We start from the raw sequence: 26,803 nt of genomic DNA, 5'->3' as shown, positions 1-26,803 counted from the left end.
ACTGTCATGGAGGCCGTGCTGGCACGGAGCACCAAAGGCTGCTGCGGCCTGAGGCGTCAATCGGCCACCACCGTCATACAGGACGGCGTCTAGGTGTCCTCGCCAGGGTCCCCCAGCGGGCTCCCACGCCCGCAGGCTTCCCCGCAAGGCCTCTGGTCTCCCCCCACTCAGCCCAAACTCCCTGATTTCCGCAGCCCTTTGGGGAGGCTGCCGTGTCCCCCCATGGCAGTGACTGTGACTCCCCACGTGGGCGAGGCCGAAATCAACCCCAGTGTTGACCTAGAGAGGATGAGGGGGGTGACGACAGATCTGGACGAGGGAAAATTCCATCTTGTGAGGCTGCGGGTGACCTCAGCAAGGCCTCCTGGCCATCAGAGACGCTCCCCCGTAGCGAGGGGGACGGAACCAGTCTGCTGGCCGACGGGATTCCAGGGAACCTGGGGATTCAGGTCTTTTCGGGTCCTCCTCCCAGATCTGAGTTACCAGGAGCCCGGCTTGAGGCCGGGAGACCTTGCCCTGCGTGCACACTTGGCGGTAGCTCCCGGGACGTCCCACCAGCGCTGTGCTGCCTCTTGCCAACTGACCGGCAAGCGAACCGATCCCGGAATCCCATCTCAAGCGGCTGCTCTGTAGGGCTGCCTCTGGGACCGATCGCTTTGCTTTCACTGCCCCCAGAACAGGCCGTGAGAATGAGCTGTGATCTCAGGTCCCTGCTCCCCGAGGGGGTGTTCATTTCCCCCGCACCTCTGGGTGCGGCCAGGCGAGCCCCCTGTGCTGGAGAGAGGCCTCGGACCCACAGAGAGCCATCGGTCTCGAGGCAGGAAGCTCAAGTCCCAGCCTCGGCACCCGGAGCACGGTTACCGAAGCCGCGGACAGACTGAACAAAGATAGGAGAAGCAGAGAGAACAAAAGACATTACATTTAGGGGGGGAGGTTACTTAAAACCATTGGAGGCCAGAAAACAGTGGAACCAGAATTTTAATGTGTTGGGGAGCTGGGGAGAAGCAGCAGAAAATTTTCCCCCTTGCTATATCCTGTGAAAATCTTCTCCAAAGATGGGAGTGGGGAAAAAAAAGAAAAAAAAAACAAAAAAACCATACATATGAACCACTTTAAAAAAGAAAAAAAGAAATACATTTATCGGGCAAACACAAGCTGAGCAAATTGGTCACCCGCAGGGCTGCACCAGGGTCGTTGCTAAAGGAGCCATGGGCACGGGGGCAGGGAATGCTTCCTGGATGTGCAGGAAGGGACACCAGCACTGCGCACCGAAGGTTTGTGACCCTCCAGACTCCTGTGCCCAAGCCCCGAGAAGATACAGCAGGGACCTCCCGCCCTCCCGCCGCTCACCCACACGGAGGCCGCCCGCAAGCCCAGGAATGAAACCCATCCTGTGGGCACCTCCGCCGTGCACTTCCCAGACCCCTGAACCCACTCCCCAGATTGCCAGAGCCAAGAGGAGCCACGGTTTCAAAGTACCGTGTGTCGGGCTGATCGCCTGTGTAGACGGAAAATCTATGGCAAGGGGCCTGAGGGCTGGGGGTAGGGAAGAGTGGAACCTCAGCTACCTTTTCCACGCCTTAAAAGCTTCTGTACTTTATAAACTTTTACATATTTCCCATTTATCACTTCCGAGCAACATGGTTTGTTTTTCTGTCAACGCTTGCTTTATTTGGATCCCTTGTTCATTTACATTTCATGTAATTAGTGCTGTACTGGGTGTAAATCGATGATCTTAATTGCTTTTCATTTTCCCAGCCTAGTCCATCTTAGGTTTCTGTCTCCTGTTTTGGGTTATTTAAAAAAAGTTCTAGTTTTCCCCCATTTGTTAGCTGAATCACACACCTTCTTATTATTCTTCAGGTGGTTACTCCTGCCTCGTCTCAGAACCTCTCCGGACTTGGTACTTTGTACCTGGTGTCCGCCCGCCCCTTGCCCTCCAGCTCTCCAGTCCTTGCAGCTTCTTGGATCTTCCTTCCACCCCCCCCTCACCCCCCCTCCCGCCCTTTAGCATCCCCTTTAGTGCTGATCTGGCGGTGATGCGTTATTTCCCATTTTTGCCTGAAAACATCTGACTTTTCATTTCTTTAAAAATTTTTTTTAATTTTTTTTAAATGTTTTTAGTTATTTTTGAGACAGAGAGACACACAGCATGAGCCGGGGAGAGGCAGAGAGAGAGGGAGACATAGAATCTGAAGCAGGCTCCGGGCTCTGAGCTGTCAGCACAGAGCGTGACGTGGGTTCGAACTCATGGAGTGTGGTATCATGCCCTGAGCTGAAGTCGGACGCTCAACCGATTGAGCCACCCAGGTGCCCCTCTTTAATAAAAACTTTAATGTTAATTTATTTGTGAGACAAAGAGTGTGAGCGGGGGAGGAACAGAGAGAGAAGGAGACACAGAATCAGAAGCAGGCTCCAGGCTCCGAGCTGTCAGCACAGAGCCCAACATGGGGCTCGAACTCACGAACTGTGAGATCATGACCTGAGCCGAAGTCGGACGTGTAACCGACTGAACCCCCCCCCCAGGCACCCCTGTACTTTTCATTTAAAGGGCATCTTCGTGGAGTTGCGGATTCTAGGTTGGAAGCTGCGGTCTTCCCGCCCCTCTGCAGCCCTCCCGCTTTCCCGTCCGCATCCGGAATTCTTCTTGAAGCCTTACTACCGCCCCTTTTAAGGTACCTTCTCTTTCTGCTCCTTTTAAAGTGATGTCTGTTTCTTTGGCTGCTTCAAAGCCTTCTCTTTGCCTTTGATTTTCAGCAGTTTTACTATTACTTTGAGGAGGGTCATTCGTTTTCTCATCCTGTTCCGTCTCTCGCTTTGCTCTCGGCAGGGCTCCGAGTTACGAGTTTGTCGCTGCTGAAATCCTGCAATCAGAACTTCGTTTACAAACTCACCAGGTCCTACGTAGCTGACGTTGCCGAGGACATACAGTGTCCCACGCCACACCGAAGCTCTGATTACTTCCTCTTACGTTCCCCGTACCTTTTTCTGGAATAAACCAAAGGCACACTGAATGGCTTCTGCCGTACTTGCTACTGGCGTTTCTTTAACACCCACGGCTCTTTCCTCCTCCTCTGCTCGTGCCTGGGCATTACTTACCGCTGCTGGTGATGGTGCTGGGCCTAAGGAGGTTTCTAGACTTTGCTACAAACCATGTGAACCTGACAAAGTATGCACACAATATACAAACAATTCTGTTATTTATTTATTTTGAATAAAAAAGTGGCCAAGATAATACTGCGGCTCTGCATACAAAACACCACATGTTCGAGGTCGTTCCACATTTACAAAACTGCCGTTATGTACAGCACCGGATATTCACAGCAACTTTACTAGAAGCATACAAGCAACTGAGGGGCGTCCAAAGTGGGAAAAAGCTAAAAACCAACCATCTTTCATTAACTGGAAAACCGGCCAACCAGCTGACCGGTAAAGGAAACGAGTACCTGTTAGGTTTTCCTTCTTCAGCAGTGACTACAGAAAGACTGCCCCGCAGGGCTGTATGCCGACAACACACCCTCCACAACCTCTTTGTTTTTTCTCCACTCTTCTCCACTTCAAACTTGTCCCAGCAACCTTTGCCCTAGTATTAAATAAAAGCTCAGGACACTGGGATATGATCTTCAGGAAAAGGCAGCGAACGAGTGCTGATGATGTGGCGTGGCCTGGTTCAACCCAGGAAGCCCAGTTCGAACCCAAGCGGGACTCTGGCCCTCTTCGGGTCGGCAGTCTTTGCAGTTTTGAACGCGCTGGAAAAAGGGAACCATGCTCCGTCTTGAAGGTGGCAGGAAGTGACTCATTCTACGCATCAGGAGCACCTACTCCGTGCAAGGCACTTGACATTAGGTGCTGCAGGAACTACCAAGATGAAGCAGACAGTCCCTGCCCTTGAGGAGCTTACAATCTAATCATGAACACTATGTACATATATACAGTGCAGAGAAGCAACCAATTTTTCTGGATGCGGGGTATTCCAGGCCAGAGGTGTTCCTGTTCTTAAAGTTTCCTTTAAATGCCAAAAGTCGAAAACACACCACCCAACCAGATGGTAAGCACTGAGAAACTCTCTCTCTCTAACCTTAAGATTTTTAGATACCTGTTCTTTTCATTAAAAAAAAAAAAAAAAAAAAAAAAAAAAAAAAAAGTCCTATGTGAACATACATATAATTCAAAGCTGAGCACGAAGATTAGCACAGGCATTGGGTAAACATAAACTATGTATCACTATACACAACACACTAATTTTTCTATGCGGTCTTGTTTCTGTATAAACAGGTTTGATATTCATGTTCCTTTCGTAAAGTACAAATCTGAGTCAAAGTCCTGAAGAAGCCATAATAACCCATTTTTGCTTTTAATTTTGCATTAGCACCCAGACCAAAGCGCGTGACACCCCAGCAGTCTGGTCGCCAAACGTAAAACCGATAAAGCACAAAAGCGTCTCGTAGCCATTTTGCCACCTCTTCCGGGGTCCAGCCTGACCACCTTACGGGATCTTTCTGCGAGAGTAACGGGATGTCGTGACGGCGAGGGAAGCAGATTTTTACCATGGAAACGGACAAGATTTAGAGTGCCGAACTTTAAATGAACCTCCCCGGCCCAGTTACGGCGGCTCACCTGGACGGGCTCCGCCTGTACCGCGTCAGGAGGCGGGCATCATCTTGCCGCCTTTTCAGCTCCCGCCCAGCCTGGAACGAATGGCACCGCCGTGTTGGCCGTCTGAACAATCCTGCCCTGAATAAACTCATTCACCGACTGGAACCTCAGGCTGTATATTAAGACCCGCCCCACCCCGAGTATAATTATAACTCAAAAAAAAAAAAAAAAAAAAAAGCAAGGTAAGAAAAGCTGAGTCACCTAATCAGATAAAGACACTGGGGGAGAAGCAGTCATATTCTAAAAGGAATAACTTCTTCATAGGATATTTTTTTTGACAGCCATTCGCCCCTTAAGCCGATTGGTTGAAACACAGCAAGTTTTCAGAAGCAGCCCTGCTCTAACGGAGCACATTTGCAGAGGGAGGCCGCAGCCTGCCTACCAGACTCAGCCTGGCTAGAAGGCTTCATACTGATCTACAGCAGCACCTGGGAAGCGAGTGCCCAGTCTTCCGAAAAACCCCACCGTTTCATCAGGACAGTGACGCTACAGTATTTCAGACCTTTAGAAACAACTCTGTATTTTGCAAATTTGACTTAATTCCACTTAAGGACAGTCAGATTTCACACGCTCTGTAAGCACTTAAAAAGTTTTTTTAACGTTTTTTATTTTGAGAGAGAGAGGAAGAGACAGCGGGGAAGGGAAAGAGCGGGAGACAGAATCCCAAGCAGGCTCTGCACTGTCGGTACAGGGCCCGATGTGGGGCTCGATCCTATGAACCGTCAGATCATGGCCTGAGCGGAAATCAGAGAGCCGGACACTAAACCGACTGAGCCACCCAGGCGCCCCTGTGATCACTTTAAATAGCAGGTAGCATCTTAGCAAATATGAAGATCATAACTCCCCAAACCTTTCTTAGCCTCAAGAAAGAGTGGTTTGAAGTTTAGTAACTATCAGACCTGAGACACACACCTCCTCCGCTCGAAGCTGTGCATGCTTCCACTAACGACTAACATGAAAACAAGTCACCACAGTTAGATCTTTTAGAGGCACCCGTAAAACCGACAACCTTGAGGGACGAGGTTAGATTCTTGAGACACGCTGGAGCCTCACCGAACTGTGCAACTCCACGGACACACAGAAAGGGAGCGTGTGAGCAGAGAGGTGTGTTCGTGATTGATCTCAGGAGCCACGCAGACGCCCTCAAGGGTCCACGGGGGGCTAACATTAAGACATTCATTCATTTCTCTGCCTATTGGCTGTTTTCACCGCCCAATCTCTTAAAAAAAAAAAAAAGGGCAGAATGTATCTTTCCCTTAGAAAAACTTAGGCCGGCTGACTTCTCATACAACCCGTTCGGCTCGGCGTCACCAGAAGTTCTGCTTGTCAGGACAATGCTGGCTTGGGGAGGGGGGTGGGTAGAGTAAGGAGCTAACATTTAGCAGACTCTATCCCAAAGCCCAGCCAGGAGCTGCTGAGCACTCTGCCACAGAAATAACCAAGAGTTTCAAAGAAAACCAGATACAGTTTACCAAGCTAACAACTAACGCTGTTACCCTTAGAAAGAAGTCACTGTGTGATGCCGTCTCTTCTGGGAAGGGAGACCTACCGTGTGATTTAATTTGTACAGATTTTATCACTGATCTGTCGTTCTTTCAAGCATGAAATCTGCTAGCTCTGGATGTGTCCTGAAGCTGAGAAAACCAGAGGAAGGGAAATCAAGAGGAAGGACAGGCAAGAGACAGGAATCAGGAACAAGAAGGCTCTGGACCTGGACCGGTGGCGTTCGTTCCTGCAGTAAAGTCACTAAACTCGGAAGCGGTTTGACTGTTGCAAGCCGAGCAGGTGTTCCTTAAAACTCCCCATGACAGGCGCCAATAACCACCAACTTCTTCTGCTTCTTAGCTGATAGCGTTCTAGTTACAACAGAGTATATTTTAATGTTCCATTACTACCCTTTAACGTTCCGTTCACCTGATTAACCCACGACACTCGCTAACAGGTCCAACCCGCACGTTTCAACATGAACGCTCCCAAAAGCTTCTTGGAGAGAGGCAGGAAGACGTCACACTCGACCACACGCATCGCCAGTGGTTCTAATAAGTCCTGACACTGAAAAACAATTGGTAGTCCTGGCAGATGTGACAGCAGGTAGAGGCTGCTTGAAGCCTGGGTGGTGGACACAGGAGGGTTTCAGGATGAATCCCGAGCATAACAAGCTATCGATTTCTTATCTAGAGTAATGGGGACGAATTGACCCCGGGCAGAAAGAGCGCGACCCAGGTGTGGCTATCAGACTCCCGAATGCAACGTGTTGTAGCTGAAAAGGCCTAACTGCACACAGTCTTTGCCGCCGTGCTCCCAAGCAGCACGACACCGTGGCTTCTGCCGCCTCTACCGCTTCTGAAACGGTTGTCACAGTGACAGCCGAGAGAAACTCAAAAGCCACTAACCAGATCAGGCAGATGTGAGGAAGCACAGAGGGCATGACAAGTTTAAGCCGCGAGAGATAATGAGCCGGAAGATTCCAGGGGTCACCCCTGCGTTCTCAAGGTCCCACCGACCGGCGCTCTGTCATCAGGTGCTCTGGCTCTTTGTGAAGTCGGAAGCGGACTGCGTTGGTGATGCCGCCACGAGCTCACGCCAGCCTCCGTGGCTGAGGGGGCGGGGCTGGAAGAGGGGGAGACCGCCCAGCTCCACGCAGAAACGCGGGCCGAGCAGGGGCCGGGTGGGTCTCAGAATCTGAAGAATGCCCCCAGGCCTAGTCCCGCGCAGAGACAAGCCAGGTTCTAGCCCAACAGTTGCCATGTTTATTCCTACATAGACATACAAAATAATTTGGGAGACCCTTCTAGTTAACTCCCAAGAGTTAAATTCCCCCCAAATGTACAACTGTTTTAAATGAAAACTTAATGTAAGTTTTAAATGGCAGCGGCACATAAGTCCCCAATTGGAACAAATTGAACACTGACCCTGGTTGGAACCAAAAATATGCGAGACTAAGCATCCCATGATTATGAAAATTGCAATAATTCCTTGACACGATCTCAATTTTTACCCTCCCATTTGCTGTCATGTCAAACAGCTACAGGCACAAACGACCACGGCCACACCGCCTTCTGAGCTGCGTCACCCACCCATGACCTTAATGCCGCCCGATCCTTTCCTGAAAACCAACTTAACGTGCCAGACACTGGCATCTGGATCAACACTATTCTTGAAGTCACCAAGAGGAGAAGGATAAGCAGAAGACTCCAGAAAATACAGATTTGAACACAGGAGACAAAGCAAGATTAGAACAGGAAGCCAAAGACATTTCAAAGCAGACTGGAAGCGCCTCTGAAGGGCTCTTGGCTCTCAACGCGCGAGCGGAGGGGCGAGAATGCAGTGGTGTGGGGGGCGTCCGGGGGCATCTCGTCCAAACAGCAGGTGTTTCTGAAGCGAGGCCAAGATGTCTTTCTCTGAGCGATCACAAGAAAGGCAGGAATAAATGTCAGAATAAAGGCCAGACAGCATGGGACAGAAGTGGCAATTTCACGTTTTGTGTTTCCTATCCAACTTCCCAGAAACGTGCACCATCTCGAGCTGTGGGCATCGCAGTCCTGTTGAATAGCACCGATCCCTAGGACACTTACTTTGTAATCTGGCAACACTGTAATTTCTGAATGTCCATCTTTAGTTTTGGACTTTAAGGCCAATTGATGTCTAACAGTTCCTCTTAACAGCCCAGAGGAAAATACCAGTATTACAAATACCAAGGACCTTTATACTGAGGAGAAAGCCCCAGGCTCCCGTCAACGGAGCCGCACACACCTGTGGCACCAGAGCACGTCTGGGCTGCCCACTGCTCTCTGGAAGTTTCCTGGAAGTCTTTAGATGGACTGCACGTTCTCATACTGGATATAAATGAAACGTCTGGACATGTCAACATTAAAAACACTCCAAGATTTAAGGAGAAAATATTCTTTTTCTTCTATGTACAAAAATCTCACGTAGGCTGTGACAGTCAGTCTGAAGCAGGGAGGGGTCACGGGTGAACGGGAATACCAGATGTCCTTTACACATTAAGGACAAAGGACAGGAAACCTGCTAACATGGGAGCTCACTAAAAATAAGTCACAATTATTAACTTAGGAGAATCACCTGATCTTTTGACACATTAAAGCCAACTTTAGTCTTGGCTTCAACCTCTTAAAAATCCAGTTCTATGAGAATGGTTTCCATATGCATGAGAAACAGGAATCCTCGGGATACAGATCTGTGGCTGTTTGTTCGGAACAAAGCATCAGGACCCTGTGCTGTTTCCGACACTTTTAACGTGTGCCGGGATACCGCGTACCATGCACCGCGCGCTTAAGCTCTCTGGAGCAGCGGCTCGGCACTAAGGCAAGCGTTAAGCCCAACTTGGTCCAGCGAGGCCCTTACCCCAACTCTCTAGAAGAGATCGTTCTGTTCCCAGAGATGATAGGGCATTCTTGTGGTTCAAACTGCTTCAGTCAAAACACTTGAAAAATAAGTGTTCCTCACTGGTGAGGAGGCGGGGGGCTAATGTTCATCTCAGAATGACTTAAAATCTCTGCATTCAGTTGTTTCAAAGAAATCCCTTAGTCCCCGGAGACAGAGACCGTGCTTCAGAAATGAGTTCCCAGGGCCCTATCTACACTCCTGGAGAGAGAGAGCCTCGCCACCCGAAGGCCGGGATCAGCCAGCGCGTCCTACGTCTTCAGGCCAGAGGGCATTTTCTGTAACAGAGTATGTGCCCTTCCCATCTTCCCACCGCTGACGTTCAGAAGACGGGAGAATCGCAGAAAGGGCAAGGGCTTTGCAGTAACCTCTTAATCCAGTCAGGATCTGCAAAGGAAGACAAGTGGCATTGAGTGTCGGCTTCGGAGCGGGTGGGCTGAGGCCTGGCCGGACAGCGTGAACGCACAAGAGGCCTGGTCCTGGCTCTGCGTCCTCAGAGCACCTCGCGCCAACATCCTAGACCAGCTGGACTAGATCTGTGCTTCCCAAAGCTAAGTGTGCGATGAAATTTTCATCCCTCTATGATGGAACAGGAAGAGAAGGGTAATGAATGAATGATTCATACAGCTAAACTTATTCAGTTCAAGGACGGGGACTGTACTTTGTTCTGGGAACATAGCCTTAGTACACTGTTAATGCTAAAATTTTTTTTTAATGTTTATTTATCTCTGAGAGAGAGAGAGAGAGAGAAAGGGAGAGAGAGAGAAAGAGCACACAAGCGAGGGAGGGGCAGAGAGAGAGGGAGACACAGAATCTGAAGCAGGTTCCAGGCTCCGAGCTATCAGTCAGCACAGAGACCGATGCGGGGCTTGAACTCATAAACCTCAAGATCATGACCTGAGCTGAAGTCGGACACTTAAATGACTGAGCCACCCAGATGCCCCTAAGATATCCTTTTATAAAATTACAGTAATGGTATTTTTTTTTTAATGTATTACTTGGAAAAAAGCATGACCACACTGGCTCAACACCGTCTCCCCCTTTAAAAACTCCCCTAATCTGTAAGTGCTTTATTGTACGACTGCTCTCCAGACCCACAGATTCTCATTCTTCCTAAAGCTGTATGTAGCTCAACTCAAGGTCAATTTGGCAGGTGGATTCGTTTCTTTGATTTGTCTCCCATCTTTTCCTGATTTCCTGTCTAAACAGACCAATTCTCAACTGCAGTGAGTGTTTAAAGTTCCCTCTAATTTGTTTCAAAATAACGCAGTAAGAGGAGGAAAGCGAATGGGGGACTACAGATGAGAGAACAAAAAGCCACCAGCTGGGATGCCTGGGGGGCTCAGTCGGTTAAGCGTCCCACTCTTGATTTGGGTTCAGGTCATGATCTCCCGGTCTGTGAGATCGAGCCCCACATCGGGCTCTGTGCTGACAGTGTGGAGCCTTGCTTGGGATCCTCCCTCTCTGTACCTCCCTCGCTCACACTTTCTCTGTCTCAAAATAAATAAACATCAAAAAAAAAAAAAAAAAAAGGCATGAGCTGACAATTTCTGAATGATGGCTACATGAGGATTTATTATACTCTCTACTTTTGTATGTGGCTACATTTTCCACAGTTGTTCCATAGTAACAACTTAAAAAGAACACAAGCTGCCAGCACACCAATTTCTCAGAATGAGACGTTAGCCAGTTTGGAGTAAAAATCAAGAAAAAGGGCATAGTTTTATGGAGAATGTTTTGTTTTAGTTCATCGAGACCACAAATTTCCCCCAAACGTGTAGATAATTATATACGCTTATGTCTAGTTAGCCTTTTTGGTTAGAGTGCGATGTGATGTGAATGAGCTTTGGGTCATGAATCTGACGTTCATGTGACTATTTAAATCACTAATTCCTTGCCCGCCTCTATGATCTTACTTCCAACTCATCATCTCAGAAATGTGGGCTTTGTCACCGGGCCCATCAGGAAAGAGAATACAGGCCAGCCAGGAAAATCCCGTCATGGCTTTTAGAAGGATGAGTCCAAGCACACACTGAATATTCTGGCTTAGCAATGCTGTCTCCGTATACCTCATCATTTGTAGAATCTCCATCCAAATATAATCTACACGTGCCATCTAACACGAGCTCTGACATTTTTCTGAATGAATAATTTGTTCGCAGTAACGGAACAGCAAAGTGCAGCCCTACTCACACACCAGCGTGCAGTAACTGTATCCTTCCGCGTGACATATTCCAGTTCTCAATTTTTCATTAGTTGTGGTTTCGTGGTAAGACTGCAAAGAGCAGAATGAGCCTGCTGACGGTCCCCGGTGGCCTAAGGTCCTGCGGGGCGGAGCCTGACCCGAGCTGAGTCAGCGCCACCCTCCCAGGGCTGGGCAAGCACTCACCTTCTGGAGCTGGGTGGCGGGCGATGCTGTCATGGAGCAAACACCTTCTGTAGATCAGACTCTGGCAGGACTGGTAGGTTAAGAAGCACCTGAGAGAATACAGACTGGATCGTCAGGAGCAACTCGCCACACAGTTCCCGTAAAACCATCCGCTAACCAAGTGAAGCCCGTAAACGGCGCTCACGCGCATGGCGACAGGGTAGCCCTCTGCACACCTGCGCTGCCCCACCCTCAGCGAGGGTCCCCGCTCAGGGGCAGGTTGCTGAGCCAAGACACACGAAGCTTCCAGTCCAGTCGCTGCCACTTCTTGTTGGCCATTTGCGTCACTGGGAAAGCGTTTACTCTGTCCATACCTGTCCATATTTTGAATTTCTGACATGTTAAAAAAGACGATCAGGTATCATATGGCAAATTATTCTTGTATGTGATTTTGAAGACTAGATCTAAGCACTGTGTTTAAGGATGTGACAGTACAATGGGGAAAACCTGAAAGGTACAGAAGACAAAGTTAACGGTGCAGACAGACGGGAGGTGAAGAGACGTCCCCAGGTTCGGCCCTGTCCTGTGACCACTCGCTAAACACCCATCAGGACCAGGCTACAAAGGGCAGGTGGAATGGGTACCTACCAAGGACCAGGCATTGTTCTAGGAACAGCTGTGGACACAAAATTCCCCGTCCTCATGGAGCTTTGTATCCCAGGGGAGAGGGAGAAACAAACAGTAAACATCTATGAGGAGGCGGTGACTGCTAGGGAGGACAGCAAGGCAAGGAAAAGCGACAGGAAAACCAGGAGGCAGGGGACGCCAGCAGGGGTTACGGTTCCAGGTAGCGTGGCCAGGAAAAAGGCCTAACCGAGAAAGGAACGCCTGAGGAAGCCACGCGGACACTGGTCAGAAGAGCATTGCCAGGCAGCGAGAATGGCAGTGCAGACATCCCGGAGGAGGAGGGGTGCCTTGTGTACCTGAGGAGCACTGAGGCCAGTGGGCTGGAGTGAAGCAAGCAAGGCGGAGAAGCACAGGAGAGGAGGTCAGAGAGGGGATGGGGGCCAGGCTGTGCAGTCTTGGTCACTAAAGGGGTTTTGGTGTTTACTCATCCCAAATGTGCAGCCTCTGGAGAGTTCTGAGCAGAGAGAGGGGTGACATGAACGGATGAAGTCTTAGTAGGATCACAATCATGGCCACACTGACGACAGACCAGAGGGCATGGGAGGAGGCGGGGACACCTGCGGGGAGATGACTACGTCACCCCGGCAAGGGAGGATGGTGTCTTCACCAGGACTGGGGAGGCGGAGGCAGTGAGAACAGGCTGGATGCAAACTGGAAACGCCCGTTAAACGTGCAAACACAGACACTGCACAGGTGGTCGGACACGAAAGTCTGGCTTTCGGGGGAGAGATTCAGGCTAAAGCTCTCCGTTTAAGTCACCCGCAGACAGGCGGTGTGTGACAGCCAGGGAAGTGCTGACGAAGGAGAAGCAGGTCCAGGATGGGTCTCCAGGGGACGAAGCAGAACCAGCAGAGACAACAAGAACGAAGCGTCAGAGGCCGGAGGGAAACCAGGGAGGATGGCGTCCAGGACGCCGGGAGACGCGGGCGCTTCAAGGAGCAAGCCGGGGAGTGACGCCCGGTGTCGGACGCGGCTCACGGGTCTGTCGGGTTTGAGCCAAGATGCCCTCTTCCGGTGAGAGCAGGAAGACTTCCACCTTTCAGTATAAAGTCAGACCCAAACGAGTGCACGACCTCTTTTACATTCCACTAACTTCAACAGACAATACTTTTGTAATACTTTACAATTTTAACGCTCCTTCAAAGGAAAACCGTATCGCCAAAATAAAGAAAGCCCTCTGTATGTCAGGCGGTAAAAACATGGTCTTTAGAGAGCGTCTGGCCTTAGTAAGACCGATGAAAAAAGTCTATGCCTGGCTTTTTGGTAGTGGCTTTTCTCCAACCGAGTGGCAGGGGCGACATGTTTTAGACACACACTTTACCGCGCTCAGTGCGGCACAAACCTGGAAGAGGTGCACAAAGCAGGGGCTGGCTTACAATGGCTTACCGGAGCCAGATGTGGCCATTGGAGCAGACTGCCTGTTTGCGATCTGTGAATGGCAAGATCTCTTTACACAAACTACAGTGCTCAGGGAAGGTCTGTTTGTTCATCTTCTTTGAGATGTGTCCAATCAGCACCTAATGAGACAAAGCAGTCGGCAATGTTTAGTGGGGTGAGTGTAAGACTTGTCAAAGAAAAAGCCTACTGACCCAGTGGAGGAAGGAAAACATATGCCGCATGGATGGGAGATCGGCATTTCCACGCAGGCCGCTCATGGTGTCTGAACGTGACAAAGCCAGACCTTCTCCACGTGCTGACTAGCTGAGTAAACTAAATTCATTGAGGGACCCTCTGGTAACAGGGTGAATGCTAGCCACTAAAGAAAAACCTGTTCTGAAAATCAAAATCTTACCACTTGCCTCGTTTTAGCAGCTTCTGAAACCAGGAATTCAGAGTTCTGTTAGAAGAAAAAGTATTTAGCTATTCTTTATAATGACTTCAGAAGGGGAAGCATAAAGTCTACGGGTGAAGTAGTCTGTGAAATGCTAACTTTGTAAGATTGTACAAACGTCCATTCTTTAATAAGAGAGGCTTACAAAGTATAAGCAGGATTAAAAAATAATCATTTCCCTTTCTGATAGCCCCAAGACCCATGACCAATCTGGTCTAGCAGCCTGCCATCTGTGAACCACTGGGCCCCCTGCAGAGGGGCGGTGGGCCCCCCGTGGAGAGGCTGACAGCACAGGCTCTAGAGCTGGTCCCTATTTCGGCTTTTCTCTGCCTCGTTAGGATCACAGCAAAGGAAAAATCAGTCTAAAAAGAGGTATCTACTTCATCACTTTGTTGAAAAAAACCTTCACTGGCTACATCTTTTGCAGGCGTAGATACAACAAGCCTTTAGAACTTCCTCGTCTCACTCGGAGATAAGGTCCTTCAAGCTTTTTAATCCATTTACACTTAAGTTCTGGCGGAAGAACTCACCTTCAGCCACTCACTAAAATTAGCTCACTGAAGTTCTGAAGGGTATCTTAACAGTTCCAAAGGGTGTTGTCTGACCTACTCAGTACGTAATTTACAAATCTAAAGCCCATTACCTTTTGGCTTTCTAGGTTTTTTAGCCTTAAGAATTCTAATTTTTGGTCCCTCGTGCAGCGACAACCACCCCTCCCTTCTTTTCCGGACAGGTCAAACACGCTGACAGTGGTACGACAAAACCTACTCCGGACTCCTTCAGGAGAGACGCACTCCAGTTTTACACAAGGAAGAAGTGCTTCCACGTTTGTTCTCACTAGCCTTGATTGTGCAAGCCCAACTGTATTAGTGTAACTCCTACATTCCCAATGGGGGAGATACTGTTCCTTCCAAGGGACAAATACTTATTCTTGGGAGGACAAGAATTCTTACCCTTTTTATGCATAAAGCACATTGACGTATGTAATCTGTATCAAAACACATGCACAATGTAGCTGTATTATTAGTAGGTTACAGGCAAGAACAATTAGGGGGAAAAATGCCTAAAAATGCTGGGGGTGGCGGGTGGCAGTGATAGTCTTAACTACACCAACATATCAGGCTGAGAATCTCAGAAACAATTTGTAATTACTAGATCAATGCGCTAGGTTTGAAAAGGTTCGTTTCATGTATATAGTGGGATTTTTTTAAAGACATGAAATGTAGTGTTTATTTTTTTTTTAATGCTTATTTACTCTTGAGAGAGAGAGAAACAGAGCTGGAGCAAGGGAGGGGCAGAGAGAGAGGGAGACGCAGAATCCAAAGCAGGCTCCAGGCTCTGAGCTGTCAGCACAGAGCCGGATGTGGGGCTCGAACTTATGAGCCATGAGATGGTGACTTGAGTGGAAGTCGGACGCTCAACCGACTGAGCCCCCCGGGTGCCCTGAAATGCAGCGTTTCTAATCAAAACTCAGTTTTACCGATAACAGAGGTGCCATCTTCCCTCCTCTCCCCTGGCTCTGTTGGAAACACGTGACTATGCCAGTAGCTTCCTGTGCTCATTGCCCACCTGGACAATTACCTAAACTACGACCACCAACTTCCACCACGTACTTCCTAAAATGTTTTGTTAATCTTTCACCGACTCTTGTAACACTCCTGCTAGGTCCAGAAAACTTCCTCACAATTCGCAATTGGGAGCACAACGGAATACTTTTTAAGAGCGGACTTTCGGAGATGAAAAATCAGTTACATGAACAGTACATTGTAACTACTCTTGAGATTTTACCGCAGATATCCTAGGCGGAATAATTTCGGGGTGGATATGCACACTTTCCAACAAGAAAATGCAGCAAGGAGTTTGTGAGTGGTTTAACATTAGGCACGAAGATACCTGAATTTACTACCTTCGATTTTATTTTATTTAAGCTTATTTATTTATTTCGAGAGAAACCGTGCACGCAAGGGGCGCAGAGGGAGAGAGAAGATCCCAGGCAGGCTCCGTGCTGATGCGGGGTATGAACTCACTAACCGTGAGATCATGACCTGAGCTGACATCAAGAGTCAGGTGCTTAACCGACTGAGCCACCCGGGTGCCCCTATTGCCTTCAATTTTAAGACTCTGGGCAGTGAGAAGAAGTGTTAGTCTTAAGAGTAAAAAGGAGCACGGGCTTTTGTAGTTCTGAATACATTACTATAAAGTATATTCCTTGAAACAAAAGTTTTTCAGGATTTTAGGAGCTATTACTTCACAAAGAAAGGTTCCCTGATGTCAGGGTAACAATGAAGTACACAAAGTCAAAGGGTTTCTTCTCTGCAGGAATTCCCAGAACCATCAAAAGGATAAGGTACACTGGGAGCCTCTAAGAAGAGGACAAAATGTAACCCTATCGTTCTATCAGGGAACTTGAATTCTGTGGAATACGTTTCGGATAAGGCTCTAAGATGCTTCTAAACCAAAATAAAGATTAAGCCCAGTTTTTGTAAAAGTAAACATTATGAGTAATAATCTGCTTACTTGACATGCCCTTCTTGACTACATCAAAAGGCCTCGTCAAGTCTTCCCAAATGTGCGCAGTCCCTGTGCAGCCACCGCCGCCCCGTCTCCCAACCCCAGAACCTTCTGCAAACAGGGAGGGAAGCAAGCAGGGTGTCACATTTGCCCTGCTGTCACTGCCCAGTCACATATGACTCGCTAAACGAAGCCTCCTCCGGCTCATCCACAGCCGGGGGATCTCAGCCCGCAAACCTTGCTTATCCATCAGGCTGCCGTGGGAGGAAGCATCGAAATGTTTTTTTGTATGATTTGCAAATGTCCTCTGCATTAATCCACGTTTCCTATTTATTCTCCTGCACCTCACGCCAATCAACTCCTTACAAAATATCGAAGTCAAAGTTGGGTTAGGAATTGGTTTGGACCACTTCTCCCTCATGCAGAAAGCAGACCTCTTACCGTTCTCGTGCTTCCGCCAGAAACACCTACCCGTGCCGTGCGGTCATCGTACTCCTCGTCAGACATCAGAAAGTTGCAGAGGCCCCTGGTGGGGATGCTCGTGTTCTCTGTGATCCAGGTGTGCAAGTACACTTCTCCTAAGACCCGCTTCATGTGCTCCCTGGTCAAGTGCATTTCCACGCCTTCGATCTTCCCTTGGATCTCCAGGAGCTTCTCTTCCATCGGCTCCCGGCCCCCGGCGTCTCCAGATGGGGTCAGTGAGTCGTCGATGGGGTCCTCGGGATCGCCCTCTCTGCTCCTCTCCTGAAGGCCCTGCCTACTGGCCTGTCTGGAAGTGCCTTCCTCTTGTTCCTCCTCGGCATTGCCCATCCCAGGGGAGTCAACGAGTAAGATTTTGGAGTCCTCGTGGGACGGTTTCCATAATGCTTCTGAAGGGGTTTTCTGCATCGACTGATACAAAATCCTCAAGAGGAACAGTTTGAAACGCCAAAAATACGTGGCCCCACTGCTTTCGATCTTTTTTTCCAAAGCTTCTTGTAAAAACTGCGGGATGTGTTTATCTTTTAAAATCTTCCAGCGAACCAGATCTATTAAATCAACCTGCTTGAAGAGATTCTGAACAGAAGACTCCAGGAGCTGAGCAGCTGCCTCCTCAAAGGTTTTGAGAGTAACGAACTGGACCTGGTAGTTTTTGTTAACGGGGTGGAGGCCGTTGACCATGCCCTCGGTCGTAATGACGGCCAGGTACGCGCCGCAGGGGCTCACCGCTATCCCGTGCGTCCTCACGGAGCCAAACACATCCGAGAGTTTAATTAGCTGGTGTTCAAACTTTAGCGCCACATCTGTGAAAATGGGAATCAGCTGCCTCACCTTCCCGTCACTGGAACAAGTATACACCGTCCCGTTCTGCTTGTCCGCAGTCATGGAGACGATCGGCAGCGAGTGAAGGCCTGTGACGTGGGAATTGTGAACGTTGAGGCCTGCTTTGGAGATCAGAAGAAGACACCAAAACACATAGGATCCTCTTGCTGCCACCACCAAGCTACAACTACACTTCTGGTAAGGGTGATAGAGCGGGACACATTTAATGCTGTGCACTGGCAACTGGTCCATCTCTTTCCACAAGACAACAGGCTGCCTTAGAGTGAAATAGCCTTTAACTGCTTTGAGATTGACGGGCAGGATTTTTACAGGTCCAAAAGCACTCCCCACGATAAGGCCGCTCATTTTCCGATTATTGTGCTCATATTCCCACCAAAACAAAACACTGGGAGAGTTGATTCCGGACTCGATCGTGTTGCACGAAGAGATGGACTCCTTCCCTACAAAGGGCAACTGAAACTGCCACACGGCAATGTCGCCGTTCTCAAAGAGGACCGCCAGGAGCACGCTGCCTACGTCCCGGCACTCGTTGTTATGCTTGACCTGCTGAGTGGTGCAGATGCCCGACCACTCCATCCTGACCGGAGTCTGCATGCTGTGTCTCCTCTGAAACTCCGCGAAGTCCCCGAGATTCCCTTCCGGAGCCTCATTTTTAGAGAGTCTGTAACTGGTCTCGTAAAGACGTTCTCCATAAATCTCTGTCAGATCGACCAGCTGGACCCACTGGAGTCTGTTGAGGTTAGCCTGGATGGTCAGGCGATTGTCCATGGTCAGTGCCGCCAAGAGGCACCTGCCATTTGCATCACAACCCATGGGGGACCAGCTAGTATATTTGAATCCCCTCATCGGCGGCAAAGCTTTCCCCTCAGGGTTGAACACCCTATCCAACATGAAAGTCTGACTGACTGTGGGGTCTTTCGATGTGGCAAACTTCTCCTTACACTCAGCAACTTCTGCTTTAGAGCCAACCTGAAAATAAGAGATATAAAAACTATCAGATAAATATTTCACTCTAAGAGGAATATATTTACATTACTTAGGGTACTGAGTGATTCATCAGTGTCGACTAGGTCACGTTCGCATATACAGAATTTTGTATCAATTCTCTTAATTTTGAAAGACATACGTTTAAAAGATCAAGTGTGTGTCTGAAAGTGAGTACTTACTCAAGAAATAAAGATTTTTGTTTTAAGAGTCAGAATAAATGTTGCCATGATTCATAGCCTGGCTCCCACATTCTTTTTAGAACTGCCATAAATAATGGCCATAACAGCAACGTACTTGATCTTTAAAGCATTTAGAGCACGCAGCTGAACTACTCACAAAACCATAAACACGTTACATATTCATGAAAACACATACCCATATACATCTTTGATACAATTGGATATTTGGGTTTTTACAATTTTTTTGTGATACAAACACCAGCTTTAGGTTCTATCCAAAATTTCATCCAGAAACTATGCCGAAAGCCAACTCCAACTGCTACATCCACTGTTTCTATAGAATAATGTCCACTCCGGTTAGACTACTTGCCATTCCTTGAATATTCCGTCCTCTGCCTCCCTTGGCCCCTTGTCTGGAATGCTGTTTTCCTATCTAAATCCCATCCGTCCCACCAGATCCAATTCTCTCTCTGAAGCCTTCTGAGATCATTCTGGCTTTCACCCATCACTCCCTTCTCCGAATTTGTGACATATATCAGTGGTGCTATTTATTTAGTGCTTAGCTGTTTGACTACCAGCTCTTAACAGAGATTTTAAAGGGACATTAAAGACAAAGGAAGAGATAAATGACCAAAAGAGAGTGGTTCAGAGCCAGGAAGGCTAGAACAAAACAAAGCAGGAGTCAATTGAACTGTGCTTTCTATGGATATGTGAGGCAGGAAGAGGAAAGGACTTGACCCCACTGTCTTCAGGGAAATGGATCCAGAGAAAGAAAGAAGAATCTTTCAGATTTAGTGACAATCTCCTTTTACCTCGAGGCTGATCTTCAAATTGGAAAGGGTAGTTATTAGATGATTACAAAGGAATTCAAGCCTAAGACATATATAGACCTAATAAAAGTCACTTTAAATGAGTTTAAGTCCCCAAACCCAGAGGAATTACACTCCAGGACACAGGAAAAACTTGGAAGATGTTGCACTCCAAACCACTAACTAGTCCTCGGTAAAGTTTGAACTGGGAACGTGTCAGAAAACCAGAGTGCAATTAACAGTTTTAAAGTATCCCCTAAACAGTAAATGGGTAACAAAAATCGCAGACCATTCAGTCCGCTAGGGAATAAAATTCTTCAATTACTAACAAATAAAAGGTTTGTGTAGACAGAAGCAATCATTAGAAACCAGCACTGGATAACCAGAAAAATCTAATCTTATTTTCTGTCGAAACTGCTACATGACACAATAAATAAGCATAGAAAGGTAGATATCACGTTGTCCACCAAATGAATTAGACCACTAACTTTTCCTAAAGTGTGTTATGAACACCACCCCCTAAACTGTCCCTTGAAGTACGGCTGTGTGGCCAAGTCCTGGGAACGCTGTTTGCTACACAGCATCTCACTCTGAAGAGTCTCAGGAGCACGCTAGATGCCTTGGCCAAGGAGCTACTGAGAGCCTTACCTAGAGTTTTTGTTTTGTTTTTTCAATTTTTTTTAATGTTTATTTATTTTTTATTTATTTTTTTTTTCAACGTTTATTTATTTTTTTGGGACAGAGAGAGACAGAGCATGAACGGGGGAGGGGCAGAGAGAGAGGGAGACACAGAATCGGAAACAGGCTCCAGGCTCTGAGCCATCAGCCGAGAGCCCGACGCGGGGCTCGAACTCGGGGACCGCGAGATCGTGACCTGGCTGAAGTCGGTCGCTCAACCGACTGCGCCACCCAGGCGCCCCAATGTTTATTTATTTTTGAGAGAGAGAGAGAGAGAAAGAGACAGACAGACAGAGCTCGAGAGGGGAAGGGCCAGAGAGAGAGGGAGACACAGAATCTGTAGCAGGCTCCAGGCTCCGAGCTGTCAGCACAGAGTCCGATGCGGGGCTGGAACCCACAAACCATGAGATCATGACCTGAGCTGAAGTCAGACGCTTAACCGACTGAGCCACCCGGGCGCCCCATTGTTTTATTTTTTTTTAAACAATGGAACTTTTTCTGGGTGATGTCCTCCTTTATTATCCTAAAGAATACTCTGGAATCATGATTTAGAAAGGCATTTAAGGTAGCCTCTTGGATACATTTATGAACATGCTGGAGAAATGCAGACTGGAAACTCCAATTAAATGGAAGTGTAGCTGGCTAGCCTGTTGATAAAATACTGCTAATCAGAGCCCAGAGCTTTGTATGGGTAAATAAAATTTGAAATATGGCAGAATGAGGCACAACATAACGATTGAAAAATCTGTGCTATGAGGCCAAGACTACCTGGGTTCAAATCCTGACTCTATCACATAGCTTTGTGACCTTGCACAAATTGCTTAAAACTTCTGGCCCTAATTTTCTCATTTATAAATAGAGAACAATAATACAAGTCTCATAGAGTTAGGAAGTACAAATAAAGATGTAAAGCGCCTTTTTTTTTTTTTTTTTTTTTTTTTTTTTGGTGATCAAGAGTCTCCACTGACTGGGGCAACGGGCGGCACAGTTAATCCTGACTCATGATCTCACAGTTGTGGGCATGGAATCTCTGTAAGATTCTCTCCCTCCCTCTCTCCGAATCAATCAATCAAAAGAATCTCTACTGACTGAGCCAATCAGATGCCCATAAAGCATCTACTAATAAATGCTCAATAAACGTTAGCTATGATGATGAAAAATACTCTCTCAGGATTAAGTGTTAATGAGACCTAATAAAAGGATGCAAAATGCAGAGCAGATATAAAGCTGCCCACCAAATGAAGGGAAGATATAAAGTCATTCGCAAACCTTGTAATACTGTAAGCTAAGCAATAATTGTTAGAATAGGTAGATTTGCTACAAATAAAAGCTACTAAAGAACTAAAAGTAAACTTAGCAGCAGAGGATGAAATCAAAGCAACTCTTGGTCCCACTTCACTGTAGGAAGAACTCTTGAGAGGAGAGAGAGCAGCTTGGTTCTCAACCAATGGAGAAAGCCCGTGCGGTTTTGTGTGTATGAGTTTGAATGAGTACGCTGCCCCTCCAAGGAAGTCTCCAACTCACAAAACCAGCCATCAAATTAAAACATGCAGCCAGATGCTCAAGGAACACACACCACAGAGAGGAGCCCAGCTCCCAGAGGACCACACCCAGCCAATCATTTAATTATATACCACCCTGTTCCCAGCTGGCCACTATTACTGCTAACAGCTAATTCCTTTGTAAGTACCTAATGAATAGAAATTCACTTGAAGTTACTCAACAGGAAGCTTCTTGAAGGCAAGAATAGGATTCCAAAGACAGCCAATAGTTACTTAATGTGGAGTTAATAGTTTCCCATACTCGTAACGATTCATACAGAATAAAATTAGTTATACACACATTAGAATTTGCAATTGTATCCAACTAGATGATGATTCACTGACTCAGCAGTCTAATGGGAAGAAAAATTGCAAATCGTTCTTTTTTTAAAGTTTGAGACAGAGACAGCAAGAGTGGGGGAAGGGGAGAGGGAGGGAGGGGGGAAGGAGAGGGAGGGAGAGGGAGAGGGAGAAAAAGAGAATCCCAAGCAAGTTCCACGCTGTCAGCACAGAGCCTGAAACGAGGCTCCAACTTATGAAACTGCAAGATCGTGAAAACCAAGGGTCGGACGCTTAACCAACTGATCCACCCAGGCAGCCCGCAAATTATTCTTAAATCCCAGTTTTATTTTTTCAGATCATTCACTTCTAGCATTTTCTTTTATATCATACAACCTCAGTGCCCAGGACAGTAACTTGCAAATAGCAGATAGTATTTGAACTATTATATAACTGCATATGTTCCTGAAAGAAATTCATAATCTAAATAAAGGGTCATAGAGCAAAAGGTCCAGAGTGGCTCAGCATCTAGCCTTGTAGCAGTGCCATACCTTAAAGTGATCCAGGCTGCAGACTGGCCCACCTTTTGAATCAGAGCAAAGGCAAGCTGGACAGCACTGAGCAATTTAAATTTTTTTTTAATGTTTATTTTTGAGACAGAGAGAGACAGAACATGACTGGGAGAGGGTCAGAGAGAGGGAGACACAGAATCCAAAGCAGGCTCCAGGCTCTGAGCTGTCAGCACAGAGCCCGACGCGGGGCTCGAACTCACAAACTGTGAGATCATGACCTGAGCTGAAGTCAGCCGCTGAACCGACTGAGCCACCCAGGCGCCCCAGCACTGAGCAATTTAAATCCTTAGGCACTGCCAATGGGTAGAGCCATCAAAGTACTGATACCAACTTCTTTAGAGTCCTACCATCATATCCCAGGGATTTACCCCACAGAAGCCTCTTTCAGAATTTCAGGGACAACTCAGCATTCACTCACCAAACGGTCGTAGTCTAATAACACTGCTGACGGATGGTTTGTGTGATGTGCATTCCAAAGAACAGTACAGGAGGAGAAGACGCCACTAATTAACTTTGGACAACCCATCAATTACAAGAGGAACACAAAAGATTTGCTGTTACTTGTTAGACAGTTGTGCAACCAACGAGAGTCTAATTTTTATCAGAATATTCTGGATATCTTCATGTCCACAGCTACAGCGTTAATCCAGACCTGTATTCCTTCATACCTGTATGACTGCATTTATTACTTAAATACAGCATGTCGGGACCTGTGCTAAGTGATCCTATGTGTGTGTGTGCATATATGTGTATCCATATATACATACGTACATAGATGTACTTAATTTAATCTGCCAAAAAGTCTAAACAACACAGGTTTTAGCAACCCCCTTGTTGAGAGTGTCCTATCTTGCTTGCTATTTTGTACCAAAGCCCAATCTCTCCACCTCTATTTTATACTGACCCCAACAATCATTTTTCTTGATTCTGGGCCCACCAGATTCATATTCCTGAACCATCCGAGGTCAGTCCATGTTTATGAAACCGTTACAGCCCTTCGGGCTTCTTAGAGTGAAGCCAACTTCTTCAGACCGTCCAAGTTCCCTAATGGGCTTCACCTCAATTTCCCTCCCTAGGAGAGCTCGGTCGACCCATCACTACTTACACAATTAAGTACGTGCACGACTTAATTATGTGTGTAAGACGGACAGCTCATTCTGTTGCTTGGAGGCCCCTCTCTCATGTTCCTCTTTTGAACCAAATCCTACGTTCTTTCAGGACTGCTTCAGACTCACCAGCAGATAACATTCCCTGATGAACGTGCCTCCCTATTTCTTCCACTCTTTAAATTCTCTCTGCTAAAGTATTCAATCTGTGTCACGCTGGACACACACACTTAAGGTTTTCTCTAGTTCATGTGCACATGAACATCCTTAGAAACAGTAGGGATGTGCCTTTTAAAGCCCCTTTCTTCTGCCTCCCTCCCTGTTTCTCAATTTCACAGGAGTACCAGGGTCTACCCGATTTGTTTACACTCGAACCAATTTGTTCGTATCTTCTCCAAGCTCTTACAGGGTTTAGTCATCCCAGTTCACCAATGATCTAACTCGATGACATGTTGTTTGCTTAAAACTTTCAAGTATGCTAAAAAAGAAAAAAAAAAGTGGTGTGGGCTCCCTGCACCCTACCCACAGTGACTGATTCATATTTAAAATTGGTGGTGCAGGGGCGCCTAGGTGGCTCAGTCGGTTAAGCATCTGACTGAGGCTCAGGTCATGATCTCGCGGTTTGTGGGTTTGAGCCCCGCGTCGGGCTCTGTGCTGACGGCTCGGAGCCTGGAGCCTGCTTCGGATTCTGTGTCTCCCTCTCTCTCTGACCCTCCCCCATTCATGCTCTGTCTCTCTGTCTCAAAAATAAATAAAACATTAAAAGTGTTTTTAATTGGTGGTGCAGAGAAGGCTTCCAAACCCTGTATGCGAAAGTCACATAAATACATTCTCTGGGCATAGACACAGATCTTTACAGTGCGTATCACTCTCTGTTATTATAGTAGTGCCTGTTCACAACTTGCCAAAGAACGTAAGCTCCATGAAGGCAGGGACCTTGTTTTGTACACAGCTTTATTTCCAGAACCTAGACAGCACTAGGCCGATAGATACATGGTGCTATTCAAACATCTGTTGAATGAGGGAATACACGTTTTATAGATCCCATCTAGGCATAAAGATCTATAAAGGAAACAGGGCAAGTTTTTGTACTTGAAACCACTAATGAGCGATAAGATTTCCTATTCGGGGAATAAAAAAAAAAAAAAAAAAAAAAAACAAATTGGAAAACAGTGATCTCCCAACAGTAAAACTTAGGAACCCGAAAGTTCTGAAGGCAAACTTAGTTGCTATGAAGCTGAAAGCACTAAATCTACAGAGACCTTGAAGTTTAAGGACTGCATTTACTTCCAGAGGCTTTTCATGCTACATCCCAAAGATGTTCAGCTAAAAAAAAAAAAAAAAAAAAAAAAAAGAAAGTGCTCAGCGGCTCAAGGTGAGAAGGACCATCCATATAATAAAGTCGCTGAGACAGCCGAGACCCTGAAAAGGACCAAATTTTCTTCAGAGCTGAAGAGGCACCAGAGGAGGGCACGTCACCGTAAACAAAGCGAGCGGAGGGCCTCGGGGGAGTCGATTCCAGACAATAGGAGCAACTGTGGAGGCAAGGTCTGGGGTTGGGTCAAAGGGGGTGGAGTCTCAGAAAGCACCAGAGAGTAATCAGCGCCAGCAGTGGGGCAGACGCAGGGCCGCAGGCAGGACCTGGCTCGGAGGAGAGCTCCCGGGATACGAGTGTGTGTCGGAAGGGGGTGGGTGATCTGGAAAGCCGGGAGCAAACGGCCGCGAGGTTTTTTGTTTTTCAAAACACGGCGACCCCGGCCACTCTGGATGCGACCAGGGGAATCCCCGGAATAGGCGCAGGCCGAGATTCCCCAGGGACCCGTAACGCGGCCGCGGGAGCGCGGCAGGAGGAGACCCCGGGGCTGGGGCCCAGGGGGTGACTTACTTTGAGGAGGCAGCTGTTGAGAGGAGCGGGCACCGAGGTGCGGTGGATAACCAGGTCCTGGCCCGGGTTGTGCACGTCGCAGATGAGCTCCAGCACGGCGATGCTGCGGGCCGTGGACACGGACACGCGGTGGTCCTCGGACCAGGCCAGCGGCTCTAAGCCGCTCACCGCATACTGCAGCTTCACGGCCGGCTCCCGCCGAGTCACCAGGAAGCGGAACGCGGCACTGGGCCCGGGGGCCGCGTCTGCAGCCGGCTCCTTCCCGCCCGCCTCGCCGCCCCCCTCGCCCTCCTCCTCCTCGGGCGGCGCAGGCCCGTCGGCCGCGAGCCCCACCCGGGCCTTGTCAGCCGAGCTCATCTCCCCTCAAGTGCAGAGGCCGGATCCCGGGGCGCGCCAACCTCGCGCCGCCGTCCCGTTGCCGCCTCTTGCGCCGCCGCCGGCCCCCAGCGCCCTCCGCAGCGGCTTTCTCCCCTCAGGCCCGGAGCGCCGCCGAGCCAGGAAGGACCCCGCCGTTGCTAGGCGACCCAGCCCTGCCAGGTGGCCAAGGCGCTGCCTGTCTGGAAAGCGCGCCTCCTCGGCGGGCCGGACCGAGAAGCGCCCTGAGTCGGCCGCAGTGGCCGAAGGGCAGGGAGCCTCGAGGGCAGCCGAGCCCCAGGCCCCTGTAGAGGCCTCCCGCGCCACTGAAGTGCTGAGGGAGCGGCGGCGCGGCGGCAAACGAAGGAAACGTTGGCAAGATGGCACACGGCCTCCGGTCTCTCAGAGACGCTCAAAGAACTTAACAAGCGCGAACGCCAGAGTGTTCGGTGGCATCGCCCGCCACGGGCCGAGCCGCGAGGGACTCCCCGCGCAGCGGCCGCCGCGACCCGTACGCTCGCGGACGCCTCGGCACCCGGAAAGGACGCGGCCGCAGGAGCCGGCGGGCAGCTGCGCGGGGTCCTCGCGCGCCGCCCACGAGGCCCTAGGCCAAGCCCGGTTCTCCCGGTCCCG

The 26,803-nt window shown here is 48.4% G+C and overlaps 2 protein-coding genes across 8 annotated transcripts in view; one reads left to right on the top strand and one right to left on the bottom strand.

Annotated features, from left to right (window-relative positions):
* Positions 1–2,671: 2,671 nt before the first annotated feature.
* Positions 2,672–26,698, bottom strand: GTF3C4 (general transcription factor IIIC subunit 4). Of its 7 annotated transcripts, XM_040482725.1 has the most exons (7): positions 25,817–26,697; positions 16,929–18,749; positions 13,502–13,632; positions 11,450–11,538; positions 4,618–4,688; positions 2,983–2,988; positions 2,672–2,864 (listed from the first exon to the last, which is right to left on the bottom strand). In XM_040482725.1, exons 1-5 carry the CDS (start codon positions 26,171–26,173, stop codon positions 4,657–4,659), a joined length of 2,430 nt encoding a protein of 809 aa, XP_040338659.1. In that variant the 5' UTR covers positions 26,174–26,697; the 3' UTR covers positions 2,672–2,864; positions 2,983–2,988; positions 4,618–4,656. The 7 variants fall into 7 exon arrangements, with proteins under 7 accessions (XP_040338659.1, XP_040338660.1, XP_040338656.1 ...); XM_040482726.1 differs by lacking the exon at positions 2,983–2,988; XM_040482722.1 differs by lacking the exons at positions 2,672–2,864; positions 2,983–2,988 and adding an exon at positions 7,050–9,447 and having other exon boundaries at positions 3,184–4,688; positions 25,817–26,696.
* DDX31 (DEAD-box helicase 31) overlaps positions 26,551–26,803 on the top strand; it is a 72,134-nt gene continuing 71,881 nt past the window's right edge. The window contains exon 1 of the mRNA XM_040481201.1: positions 26,551–26,580. Within this exon, the coding sequence (XP_040337135.1) occupies positions 26,551–26,580 (30 nt within the window). The remainder of the gene's footprint in view (positions 26,581–26,803) is intronic.

Source organism: Herpailurus yagouaroundi, unplaced genomic scaffold (genome assembly GCF_014898765.1).
Source record: "Herpailurus yagouaroundi ecotype Mexico unplaced genomic scaffold, PumYag 160, whole genome shotgun sequence".
NCBI lineage: Eukaryota > Metazoa > Chordata > Mammalia > Carnivora > Felidae > Herpailurus > Herpailurus yagouaroundi.
This window is presented reverse-complemented; position numbering and strand designations above follow the sequence as displayed.